The sequence below is a fragment of the Haliotis rufescens genome, unplaced genomic scaffold, assembly GCF_023055435.1.
Source record: "Haliotis rufescens isolate VD_foot unplaced genomic scaffold, xgHalRufe1.0.p SCAF_6, whole genome shotgun sequence".
Taxonomy (NCBI): domain Eukaryota; kingdom Metazoa; phylum Mollusca; class Gastropoda; order Lepetellida; family Haliotidae; genus Haliotis; species Haliotis rufescens.
In genome coordinates, this window is record NW_025964334.1 from 15,889,468 (window position 1) to 15,903,831 (window position 14,364).

A 14,364-nucleotide genomic window follows, 5' to 3' on the forward strand; every position below is an offset into this window, starting at 1 on the left:
CAACATATACTGTTAAACTTGTAAACTTATATGACCTTGGGAAGGAGTCCTCTGAAACAGGCATGTTTGGAACAAAAGATATGTATTAATCTCCCCCCCCTTAAAAAACCCAAACCCAAACCAAACAACATATGCCATAAACATGAACATATAAAAACAATGGGTTCTCTTTAAAAGTTCAGACAAACTGCAGACAGACCTTTTTGTGTCTTAAAATACCGGTTGAACAAGTTCAAAATCATAAAAGTTCAAATAGCTTCCCAATAGCTTTGAAAAAGAACCCCATTACCGGGTAATATTGCTATTTGAAACTGAAAGTATGTTAAAGGTAGAGTATACCTTATCATCTTGTACTTGGATGACTTTAATCCCAGGTTGTCCTCACAGACCGGTCTGGCAAACTCCTACTATAAAAATTATCACTATTTAAACCGGGATGTGTCCAACACATTAAATTCTCAGTAGTTTCAAATTCCATTTATAGTTCCAAGATTTAAAAATATGTTAAAAGTTACTCTGATAACTTGAACATAATGCTTAAACACATCCTTGCACAAGTTAAAATTTGGGTCAAGTATAAAGGTCTAAGCACAATACAACATGAAACATGAAACACAGGCCACGGTTGACTGGCCTGAGTAAAGGTGGCGACGATTAGGGGTCTTGACATGTTCTTTGATTGTTTGTTTGTTGTATAAAGCTGCACTCAGCAATATTATATGACAGGGTTCTGTAAATAATCAAATCTGGACTAGACAATCTAGTGATTGACATCATGAGCATCGCAATGCAATTGGGTTACGATGACATGCAGAACCAAGTCAGTGAACCTGACCAGCTGATCCTGTTAGTCGCCTTTTACGACAAACCTAGAAACATAATCAGGGCGAATCTGGGATTCCAACAATCAATCTTAGGGTTCTGTCACGCCTAAGTAACTGAACACTTCACCCATTCCCCTTTTGTCCATCTTCCCGGGACAAGGGAGTTAACTGACTTTAAAAGTCCAGTATCCACCCTTGCCAAACTAGGCTGGAATTCCTAGGCTCGATAGTAGCACCACCAGTGACTATTATGAGTTATGTCCCTTCTATGCCTCTCCTATGGACCAATCAGATTCCACCTCTCATATCACTTGCATTTGCTTCAAACAAAATGGTGGCACTCGGTCAAGAAGATCTGATGGATAATCAAAATCTATATTGTGATAAAACGGGTCTTACATCGCAAGGCGCATCAAATCACGTGAGCACCTGGATTAAAAACATATAAAGATTGGGAAAATATCTGTTGACAATGAGTTGGCAGTGCACTTGCTTTACAAATCCTGCAATCAACCGAAATCTGCATGACAGTTTACGAACCGGATTTCGATTTCATTGCGCTATTGTGATTGGACTATGCATAGACTTGTTAGTCCAGCCAATATGTAACTCCATAATACCAGCCTAGTTCGGCAAGGGTGGAAACTGAACATTTATAGTCAGATAACTCACTTGCCTCAGGAAGATGCCCTTTGTCACGTTTATCAATATTGCAACAGGCATACCAAAAATGGTACAGTAGAATCGAACCTCAGTCATCTGATGGGCAAACACCTGAACCACTAGGCTACCTGACAGTCCCTCAGAAGTCTATCATGTCATTTGTTTACTATTTTGAGGAGTAAAAAATATTGTAGCTTCATATAAGTGACATACGCCTTTGGTCAAAGGGAGGTAATAAATAATCATTCCTAACTGGATAAATAAATGTCATTATCAATTGGCACATCCCGAATCTAACCTATTACCAGTATCATGAAAATTTTCAAACAACTGATTTACTGGCAAAACTAAGCATAAAGGATACAAGTGTTAGCTGTACAAATTATCACAGGGGTAAAAAAACATGTAACATCATCACAATGATATAAAGCAAGATAGAGGCAAAATGTGACACATAACCTATCTTCAACACTAACTCATAAAGATCATGCAATACTTAGGTGCTTTCACATGTGAATAATAGTAGAATAATAAAAGAAACTTCCAAATTAGTCACTGATGGAAGTGAAAACAAACAACCCTTTGACTTTTCATAATATCCCAAACCTTCACTAAAAGTGAAAACAACAACACATTTTCTAGGCAAATTATAGATTTTCTTTGTGTCCTGACACAACAGTGATGTAAAACAAGTGATTATATGACAGTAGCCTCTGAGGATTCTATACTGAAGCTGCACCATGACATTCTTCACAACAATATTGAAATGTGGAACATGTATTGTCAGAACCTGACCTACCCACAGCATGAGAACAAAGAAACACGGTAAAGTACATTTCATGTAGTTTTCTCCACTTAAGTATTATTATTGCCAGTATCGCCAGTAAATATTGCACTTTGGAACCACATAGGTTAACAATTAACAAGTGTCTTATGTCTTGTGTTTTTTCTGAGTGATATAAGTTGTTTGTTTGTTGTTTAAAACTGCACTAAGCACTATTTCCAGCTATATGACAGCGGTCTGTAAATAAACAAGTCTGGACCAGACAATCCAGTGACTGATATCATGAGCATCGATCTACGCAAATGTGATACAATGATATGCATCAACCAAGTCAGCCAGCCTGACCACCCGACCCCGTTAGTTATTCTTAAGACAGGATAGTCTTTTATAGCAAGCATTGGTTGCTGAAGGCCTTTTCTAACCTGGATCTTCATGGGTCGAGTGTTACAAGTACATTTGAAGAAGAGCTTATCACAATGTTCCAAGACAACTATCCCTTGATGAGTGACCACTAAATATCCTTGGGGAGGCCTGGGATGTTTTTTAGAGCCAGGATATTTTATCAGTTTGCTGCTTCAATTTGAAGAAATGAATTAAATGCTTTTGACATAGATCAGTGAACATCTTTATGAAGTTTACTTTCATTGCTTTGATCACCTTTGATAACATTGAGTGAGTGAGTGAGTATGGTTTTATGCCGCTTTTAGCAATATTCCAGCAATATCACGGCGGGGGACACCAGAAATGGGCTTCACACATTGTACCCATGTCGGGAATCGAACCCGGGTCTTCGGCGAACGCTTTAACCACAAGGCTACCCGACCGCCCCACCTTTGATAACAAAATATAGGCAGCCTCAATAGTAGTTAAACATGGCCGGAGCTAAAGTATGAATCTGCAGATTGTCTGCAGCCTGTTGATACTGCTCCTGAGGTGGATGAGGAGGTGCAGCACAACCAAGACCTGTTGGAGGAACAAGTGGAGGAGCTTGAAGAGGAACATGAGGAGTAGCTTGAGGAGGAGCAGAGACAGATGTAGACAGGGTAGGTGGAGCTGAGGGATGACAAAGAGAAGAAGGAAGGGCCTGTGGAAGAGTTGGAGGTTGTATAAGGGGAGGAGCAAGTTCACAAGGCTGGGGAAGAGTCTGAGGCTTCTGCATAGTCTTCGGGTTCATCTTGTGAGTGTCTATCATATGCCTCTTTAGGTGACTGGGTCTGATGTAAGCCTTGTCACAAAGCTGGCACCTGCAGTTCCTCTCCCTGTTGTGGTATATCATGTGCCGCTGGAGGTTCTTCAGGTCAGGGTAGAAGTTGCGGCACACTTGACACTGAAATTTCTTCTCCGGACGAGACTTTTCCTTCTCATGGAACTGAAGATGACGTCTGAGCCCATGACCTTGGACAAAACCTCTGCCACAGATCTCACAGGTGAATGGCTTCTCGCCTGTGTGGAGACGCATGTGAGAAATTAGGTAATACTTACTTAGAAAATACTTCCCACACACCTCGCATGTCGCTGGTTGCTTTTTGGTGTAGACTTTGGGAGGTATGCCTTGATGGGCAAGGCGATGATTGCGGAATGTCCCATACATGTAGAAGGCTTCACCACATATCTTACACCTGTATGGCTTCTCTTGGGTGTGAATACGCATGTGACGTTTCAGGTAAGACTGATTGGCAAGAATCTTAGAACACACCTGACATCGAACTTTTCCGAGCTGGTGCAACTGGCGGTGCTGATGGTACCCAGACTTGGCAGCGAATGTCTTGTCACAGTCCATACATTTGTAGGGGCGCTCACCAGTGTGTGTCCTGGTATGAATTTCCAACTTGGACTTGCAGCCAAAGATCTTTTGGCAGTATTGACATGGAAAAAGCTTCGGTGCAACATGAGACTTCTTGTGGCGTGTCAAACCACTGAGTCGATTGAATGACTTGCCACACATCTCGCATGTAAATGTTGGCTCAGGAGGTGTGTCATGTTCTTGTCGATGCAACTTCAGCCGTTTTGCAGAACTATAGGCTTTACCACAGATCTCACAGACTTTATTTTTGGGAGCTTTTTTGTATTTTCTTTTGCTATTTTCTTTATAAAATAATTGTTTATCTGTACTAGAATTATTCTGATCTGACTTTGAGCTGTCGTCACTAAGAGGTCCATTAACATTGATGCCACTGTCTGAATTACTTCCCTTGGTATCATCAGTTTCTTTATCAATATTCCCTGTCTCCACCTTCGTATCAGAATCCCCATCCTGGGAGCCACTGTCACATTCATCACATACATATGGTCTTTGAGATCTTTTGCTAAGGATATCCTTCCCACATCCACCACATGGAACAATCTGGCATTTACCTTCTCGATGCGTAAGTAAATGACGTTTCAGAAAACGTTTTTGCTTAAAAGTCTTCTCACACAAATAGCATTTGAAAAGGATCCCTTGTGTTTTGTATTTCATATCATCATCCAGGCAGTCAGCACCTTCTTCATCCCCATCTTCTAACCTTGTTGACCCAACATGGCCTGACATGTGCCTCCTTAGCTCATCCATGGTCAACATGGAGTTCCCACACAGGTCACATTTGAGACTGGAACCTATGTCTCTGGCAGACCCTGATCTCAAGGATGAGCGAGTTCTCAAAGATGAAGGTCTCACATGGAGCTCAATATGGTTCTTCAGGCTGCTGTAATCACTAAAGACCTGGCTACATAAGTCACACTGCAATACACACTCTCCTTGTTTTACTACACCTTTCCTCATTTTTGATTTGGCCTTTTTCTGTTTATGACGTGACTCAGGCGACTTGTCAGTTTGACTTTCATCATATGTATCGAACCCGTCAGTTTTACGAACATGGCGTTTAGCTGCTGCTCGAGGAAGTCTAGCCCGTCTCCGAATGTGTGTAGATTTTGTCAGGTTCCCTGCTTGCATGTCAATCTTCATCACCATCTCTGTGTCAGACTCTCCATCTTGCTGATGAGTCTTCTGATGCCTCCGAAGGTTGCCCAACTGGTAGAATCCCTTGTCACATATGTCACACAGAAACTGCTGATCACCATGGGTTCTCAAGTGCACACTCAGGTTGGCTGAAGAAGCGAAAGTCTTTCCACAAGTTCCACACTTTACCCTTTTACCAAGATGCTGTCTGATGTGGTACCTGTAACTCTTAGGATTACTGAAGTCTTTACCACATTGCTCACACTTATGGGGACGCTCACCAGTATGAACTCGTTCATGTATGATCACAGTTTTCCTATCAGCATACTTCTTCCCACAAACTTTGCACTTGTATGGTTTTTCTCCACGATGCATTCTCATATGCCTGGCCAAGTTGCTCCCATTCTTGAAATGTTTGCCGCACAATTCGCAGTCTGACACGAAACCGCCAGGATGAGTGGCTTGGTGTACTTTACGGGCTCTCGAACTCTCAAACTCCTTATCACATATTTGACACCTGAGAACCTCCTCATCTTTAGCATCATCACCTTTTTCCTCTCCAGACTCATCTTCGTTTCCATGGCTTCCTGTCTCTTCAGAATCAGACTCAGAATCATTTTTGTTGCAATATTTCAGATCTATATCTCTGTGTCCTATGGCTTTCTCATTTCCACCTTCACTACAACTTGAGACATCTGAAGAAGCCCAGTCATCGTCTATTCCATGGTGGTCCTCCTCCTCCTCCTCCACAGCTGCTTCATTCTCTTGTTTTCCAGCCCCATCCTTCCAGTTTTCACTCACATCTTCCTGCAAAGAATTCTTTAGCATCTCCCTGCCATTTTTGTCAACCACCTCACAGTCTCTTATCCTGCTCTCTTCAATCTTCCCTTCACCCTTTTCCTCATCCATAACAGTTTGGTCAGATCTTTCTTCTCTCTGTGTCTTTGTATCACACCAATCACCACACACACGATAGTCTGGTAACATATACCCCAACAAATCCTGATCCACATTTTCTTCTAAACCATCCTGATTTCCATTTGCCTCTACATGAATCTGACCATGCTCTGCAAGATTCTTGTCACTCACTCCTGTTAATTCTGGAATCTGACTGGACAGTATTTCCCTCTTATCCTCAAATATAGATTCTCCTACTGAAGCACATACCAGCAATCCTCCAGAATCAAGTCTACCCCGAGGTCCGTCTTCACAAGCACCTGCCAACAATACTCCAGGATCAAGTCTGCCTGGACATCCACTTACAGAAGGTCCTGCCAACAGTTCTCCAGAGTCAAGTCTACCCCGAGGTCCGTCTACACAAGCACCTGCCAACAAAACTCCAGGATCAAGTCTGCCTGGACATCCACTTACAGAAGGTCCTGCCAACAGTTCTCCAGAGTCAAGTCTACCCTGAGGTCCTTCTACACAAGCACCTGCCAAAAATCCTACTGGGTCATGGCTTCTGCAGGAGTGAGGTAAAGGACAGGCTACTTCAGGAAGGAATTCTCCACATCTGTTGCACTGTTTTATACATATATGGGTTACGATGTGTTTGTACATTTCTTCTTTGTTTCCAAAAGAGGTTTTACAAAGTCCACACACAAGTATGCCCTCCATCCTTTTTTGTCCTCAGTATTTGGTTTCAGGAAGGTGTAGGAGATTCAGCATGTTCAGAAGTATACTTTCAACTGGAGTCCATTTCTTTGCATGGAATCCATGGATCCTGTGAAACAAGAACAAAGTAACAATAAGGTTGGTTGGTTGGTTGATTTGTTGTTTAACGCCGCACTCAGCAATATTCCAGCTATATGACGGCGGTCTGTAAATAATTGAGTCTGGACCAGACAATCCAGTGATTGATATCATGAGCATCGATCCACGCAATTGGGATCGATGACATGCATCAAACAAGTCAGCGAGCCTAACCACCCGATCCCGTAAGTCGCCTTTTACGACAAGCATAGTCGCCTTTTACGGCAAGCATGGGTTGCTGAAGACCTATTCTACCCTAGATCTTCACGGGTCAGTAACAATAAGAATTAATGGTAATGATTTGCTCTTTTTATTTAAAGAACCATGCCTCCTCTCATATAATGTGCCAATAATAGGCCACTGTGCTGACAAAAATACTGGTACCTTATAATCACAGTGGTTTGATTTGTTTGTTGTTTAACGCCTCACTCAGCAATATTCCAGCTATATGACGGAGGTCTGCATATAATCGTGTCCGGACCAGACAGTCCAGTGACTGACATTGTGAGCATCAATCCATGCAATTGGGAAACGATGACATGAATCAACCAAGTCAGCAAGCCTTACCACCTGATTTCGTTAGTCGCCTCTTACGACAAGCATAGTCGCCATTTACGGCAAGCATGGGTTGCTGAAGACCTATTTTACCTCGGGTCTTCACAGGTCTATAATCACAGTGACTGAAATTAAGTATATTGAGTAAAAACAGTTATGGAGGATACCCTGATGTTTGTTGCATAAAGCCAGTTATTTACAATGTATCTAGGATTCCAAACAAAGTACCCTTGGCCGCTTAATCAGTTAAAAAAACTTGATTTTGTTCAGAATTGGGATTTTATCAGCTTTTAGTTTCTAAATTTCAACTGCTGGTTTCAGTGTCCTTTTTAAATAGAGGCAAATTAAAGAGAAAGCTTGTGTGTTTTTCTTACGGCTGAATTACTAAATGCTACTTGCTAGCTTGATAAGATTAGAAGCCAGTGTTTATCAATGCCTAGGTTACAATTTATACACCTCGGTCGTGTAAAGCCAACTGCACTCCAATCCAGAGTTCCTTGCGGCCAGCCGAGTGCATCTGTCACATTGTCATATCTTACGCAGTCCATTCAATTTTTTTTCATCTGGGGGACGGTCAGGTAGCCTGGTGGTCAAAGCGTTGGCTCGTCACGCCGAAGACCCAGGTTCGATTCCCAACATGGGTACAACGTGGGAAGCCCATTTCTGGTGTCCCTAGCCGTGATATTGCTAGAAAATTGCTAAAAGCGGCGTAAAACCATACTCACTCCCTGTTTCATTTTGGACAAGTCTACAAACTTAGATAAACATGCATCATAAAATGTTTAACTTTCATTGAGAAAATATCCCCAAAACGTGAAAAGCTATTTCCATTTGCATATTTATCCCCCATGTCTTGTCATCAAAGCCCTATGGTGAGCTAGCTATATGGTTTCTTTGATGTTTAAATCTGTATCGTCATGCACCTTACTGTCGCAGTTGTGGTAGTACTATCATGATATAACATTTATACTAAGTTTTCCTATAATAATTAGATCCACATCAAGTGCTTTTATGAGTTATCATGGTGTAATATTTATACATCATTTCATATAATTGTAGTTTAGCAAGTAATACTTATCATCAGGTAAAATGCATATATAAAGTATCAGTAGTTTCAGTTATAGCTTTTTAGATAGATGCTAGCCTAAGGCAACGAGAACACATCTCCCAGACATACTATTCAATAAGACAAAAGTTATGTCTACATAGTTTAATAGATTTAAAGCTTTTAGATAAATACTTGCCTAAGGTATCAAGATCCCATCTCCCAGACATAATATCCAATAAGACAAAAGATATGTCTACATAGTCTTATAGATTGCCTTGAACTATTTTATTTCAGCAAATCTGTCATCACCTATATTAGAATAACATTCAGCAATAACTTCGATTTAGACTCATTAAGGATTAGCCCCCATACAAGCTTGTCTATAGTGACACCATAATCTCTTTCAAAGCACCCAGTAAATATGTCAACAAGATTAGTGCCAGTCCAACATGATTAACAGGATTAAGTATTCCCCTCTGTCCAGCCATTCATTAACCATAAGGCACAGCCCATCGTGTATCAACCAATCATATTCCTTTTTATTGTTCTAAGTATTGTTAAATCGATACAGAGGCAAAATATTAAGCAGAAGGGGTTTGATGCTCATACCAAGCAGATCTCTCTCCCACAGCCCAGAGGGTTGTACCGACTCTCTGTGGCATCAACAGCTATGTTTTAAGATATTGTAAATTGTTCATTGTTAATTGTTCTTGTAAATAAAATTGTGATTAGTCTCCTGTGACTCTGGAGTACCAAAAGGCTTGCCTGTTCTTATCGGCTATTGTTCACAACGAAAGCTTCAAAATGGTTGACATCCTGTCTGCTTAAAGCACATAAATCAAGATTGTCTGTGCTATCTGGTCCTTGGAGAGTTGGGGGTCATAACAAATAATTAGTGCTCCTTTACCTCGTTATCGCTTACTGATCTTGTGTGCATCTGGAGGGCTATTTGTGTTGGGGATAGGGTAGGTTACGCAGACTTAATCTTTAGCCCTAATCAAAACACCCCTTTACAAACTTAGGGTCGTTCACCTCCTGCCTATCAACACCCCTTCACAAACCTTAGGGTCGTTCTCCCTCTGCCTATCAACACTCCTTTACGATCCTTAGGGCCGTTCACCCTCTGCCAATCAACACCCCTTTACAATCCTTAGGGCCGTTCACCCTCTGCCAATCAACACACCTTTACAATCCTTAGGGTCGTTCGCCCTCTGCCAATCAACACACCTTTACAATCCTTAGGGTCGTTCACCCTCTGCCAATCAACACACCTTTACAATCCTTAGGGTCGTTCCCCCTCTGCCAATCAACACCCTTTTACAATCCTTAGGGTCGTTCCCCATCTGTCAATCAACACCCCTTTACAAACTTAGGGTAAGGTTGCCAATCCGTTTTATGATCCATAAATTGTGAGTTAACATTTGGGTTTGTTATCTCACCTCATTGAACAAATTAATCCAATGTAATTTAGGGTAAATCAGTTCATTTTTTTGGGGAAACAATGGCTACCTCATGTGTGTATTAAGGTAACCAATTGGGTGCTGGTGAGTAGATAAACAAGCACTAATTATAGGTGATAGTGCCGGAGGTCTTGTGGTGAACTGAACTTGATTACTCAGGCCATAGTTTGTGGCATTAGAGGTACAATATGTACAATGTAATTATAAAATATGTTATGTCCAGTTTATATAGGTGTACAGATCTGCGCTTGATGGTAATAAATATATACACATGAAATACATACAGAATATAGAATAATACAGTGTTCTAACATACAATTAATTTTTTGCCTGTAGATATCTTTCAATCAAGAATTGACAAGCATTTTAATCAGATAAATACTTTGAAAGTTCAGTGATGCATACATATATAAATTACTCCTGGTTGGTAAAAAATGCCTTTTATGCAAGTTAACCATTATGTGATTACATTTTCCCAAAATACTATCATCATAAATAAACTTATACACTAAAGAGATACTTTTGCTGCTCTTCCAGTCATAAGTTTACCCCCAAAACAAATAATTCTACTTTTACCTATGTTGGCAAGTGGGAATCTCCCAAGCTCTCCATAAATCATAAAATTAGGTGTACTTTCCTAAGTTAACATAGTCCTCCATATCCAAGGAATCGTAAATCCGTGTTAGTGGTATTCGGACGTTTAAGAAACATTCATAGTTTTCTCTCTAATCACATCAACACCTGTAAAACATCTCATTCACGTATAAAAGACAACTTTCTCTTTAAAACAAGCCATCATCTAAGAATTTACATCTGTGAGATGCTACACCCCCCATTCTAGCATGAGTAATCGCGATAAAAATGGCCGTTCGAAAACGTATGAAGTCCGAAAACCAACTACATATTTTCAACACAAGACAAGTAAAGTGTTGACTATATGAATTATCCATTCGCCTAGCTTCAAGCTAGCAACACTAGTTCAACCCTACACACAGTGTTAATTGAAATCCGAAAAAATGCAACCGGTAAAGTTCAATTCACTCTATCAGAAGTCTGTCCAACTATTGGGTAACCTACCTTAACACAACTAAGCTACCTAACCTTAACACAACTAAGCTACCTAACCTTAACACAACTAAGCTACCTAACCTTAACACAACTAACCTACCTAACCTTAACACAACTGACCTACCTAACCTTAACACAACTGACCTACCTAACCTTAACACAACTGACCTACCTAACCTTAACACAACTGACCTACCTAACCTTAACACAACTAACCTACCTAACCTTAACACAACTAACCCATTCTTATGATGGTCCTCCACGCAAATAAGCGTGACGTAGCTGCTCATATATCCAATATACAGTAGTTGGTCAGTGGTCACTAACATGAAATAGGCCTGAGCCTATTGAACTGTCCGAAATGCTAGAAAGATGCTTTTTGCCTGTTAAAAAAGGACATAATTTTTCACAGACTGTTGTTATTGAAATATCGAGTAACTACCGATCGACCTACCTGTGGTTTGAAGTATTTCAGTCACGAGGAGTCCTATCGACAAGTTTACAGGAGACAAATTCGAACGAAAACAGGAAGTTAACATTCATTTTAAGTCCAATGATGGCAGTCTGAAACGGACTTATGCGTATGCATATAGAAATATGCGCATGTGACTCCGTTATGTTGATAATAATGTAGTCTTCATAAAAAATCTAATCCAAACACAAAAATCATTTTGAGAAAATTCTCGATGTGCATCTTCTAAAATGACAAATGATGCTGCGTTTGCTTTGTTAACATTGCTCCCATGATGCATGTTACATAACACTTGCATAGCCATAACCATGGTACACGATATGGAGTCTGTACTGGGAAATGTTTATAAGTTCTTTACAGTTTTGAGAGATAGAGGGAAAACATTTATTTATTTAGATAGGGTGAATTACCTTACTGCCCAAATTATTGGGTTTTCAATTCATACCATCAAGTCTACGGTATGATAAATAAAACAAAACAGGCATAGGGGTGGTCTCAAAAACAAAACTGGGACGTAAAAGGATATTAGACAGCTTTGATACAGGATGATTAGGCGTATAGAGTACAAGTTTAATGAGCAGAAAGTATCCCTGACTTGTAGTAGAATTTGGGAGGAATTAAAGATACAATTAATGTTAACTGCACTAACTATTGCTCTCCAAGAGATGGGATTTCGATACACTGCACGTGACAATGACCGAGCACTTTTTAGGGGAAAATATTCCATCCTGTCTGTGAGGTCACATTATCTCCGAACCATTCATAACTATCACAGTCAGGGCGTCCAGATAATTTACCTTGATGAATCATTCCACTGACTACATGTGGCTATTGGCAGTATACAAAAAGCGCCCATGGTACCATCAGGTAAAGGTCATCGTGTCATTGTTTTGCACGCTGCAACCCATGATATTGGGCTTATTGTTTGATGTGTGCAAGATTTTGAGGCAAAAAAGAAAACTGGTGATTTTCATAAGGAAATTATAGGAGGTGATGTGTTCATAGACTAGTTGCAACTTCAGCTATTGTCCATTTTAAACAATGTCAGTGTCATTGTCATTGATAATGCCAATTAATATAACGCCCGGGAATCGGATACTGTCGCCCAGATTCATATTCGTCATCAGCGGAGATAAATGCTACCTCAGGAAATCATCTGTAGAACATCAAATCCTTCTGGATTCCAAAACCTCAACCTTCCAATACTCAAACCATTTCATAGCTCTTAACTATTCCATCATGTTTCCAAGCAAATATAATGCAGTACATATCCTTAATTGCTACCCCATCAACGCACATGTCAATTAAGTACAATAATCGCAATATTTTGAGACCTCCCCCAACTCGGTGACATTTGCACCTGTGAGAATGCACGGGACGGTGTGAGGTCATCACCTCGGGACAGGTGTTAAGTAATTACCTCAGGTTATAGGCCATTTCATACATGAATGACAACACGAATATTTTCTAAGTTGGATCTTCATTTTACCTGTAAAAGTACATTTTAAGGGTAATCACAGTGTCAGTTAGAACAGGCTAGTTTAGGGCAATTTGCGTTATTTTGATATATGTTCTTTTTAATAGTCCTATGACTCGTATTTATTAAATGAAGCCAGAAAAGCAGTTTTCTAGCATTTCCGACAGTACTTTAGCAGCCGATCATCTACCGACGACAGATGTCAAATATCACACTCGGCTGTCGAACACTATAACCTTCTTGACAGTGAGATATCTTCAACCTATTCACTGTAAAATGTTGATTACACTGATCATTTGGAATTTCAACTCACAATAAACTCGCATTTGTAAACAAACCTCAGGAATTTTGACATTTTTCATCGTTTTCACACAAGCGGAAGGTTGCAAGTTACGATCTCAAGCGAATGGAGAACCACTAATGGGAGGTAACTCTCCCCATCTCATTTAGTCAGCACTCGCGGAACAATCTTAACGCTGATCTAAAGCACTTCCCCGGGACTGGTTGTTGCCTTTGTTTACACTATTTAGCCTTGCAACACAAAGTAAATATTTCACCTGAGCATAGCTTATTTTATCGTGCTTATGTCGCGTCAAAATGTGCAAAATTTTCACTTAGGAAATTTATTAAACGCCTAAATAGTTATTTTACAAATTGATTGAAAAATATGTCCACCTGTCTCTTATGATAACAAATTCCAAACATTTTTATGTTTAATATCATCACCAAGTGGCTGAAAATGTTAGGATTAAAAGTACATTTCGATATTGTTTGGCTTCTAATCCTAGCATAATTAATCTATTGTGATGTGTTGACGCCCTTTTGATCGTCGTAATCAGTTTTAGTCATTCTGTTAAATAAAAGGACAGATTTGTCAGTCAATTTGTAAAATGACTGACATATTCAGACATTTTATAAATTGCCTGAGTGAATCACATTTTACAAATTGACTGTAATATATACACGCTTAAAAAGGAAAATACTTGTGAAAACGTCTATCGCGCATGGAAGAACTTCCCAACCAAGACGTAGAGGAACAAGAATTAATCTGTTCAATGCTACAGCAAATGAATGAAAACAAAATGTAAATATCATAATTACAACCTACCAAATTTATATGTATAATTTTAGGCAACTTTCTTGTTCGAGGAATGTATCCGTGAATATCCACATAAAGGAATAATATCCCACACGTCTGAAGTTGTACAAAGAAACTTTTTCAATATCACGTGTCTCTGTAACAATCAAATATTTTAAAATATATATATCGTGTCGGGATATTATAACCCGTATTCATTTATCAAATGATCACTTAGTTTGTTT

The 14,364-nt window shown here is 39.8% G+C and overlaps 1 protein-coding gene across 2 annotated transcripts; it reads right to left on the reverse strand.

The window, feature by feature from the left end:
• Positions 1-1,387: 1,387 nt before the first annotated feature.
• LOC124140579 (zinc finger protein 808-like) lies at positions 1,388-13,429 on the reverse strand. Of its 2 annotated transcripts, none has more exons than XM_046508223.2 (2): positions 13,380-13,429; positions 1,388-6,932 (listed from the first exon to the last, which is right to left on the reverse strand). In XM_046508223.2, exon 2 carries the CDS (start codon positions 6,824-6,826, stop codon positions 3,128-3,130), a length of 3,699 nt encoding a protein of 1,232 aa, XP_046364179.2. In that variant the 5' UTR covers positions 6,827-6,932; positions 13,380-13,429; the 3' UTR covers positions 1,388-3,127. The 2 variants fall into 2 exon arrangements, with proteins under 2 accessions (XP_046364179.2, XP_046364177.2); XM_046508221.2 differs by having other exon boundaries at positions 13,355-13,429.
• Between the last annotated feature and the right edge of the window lie 935 nt (positions 13,430-14,364).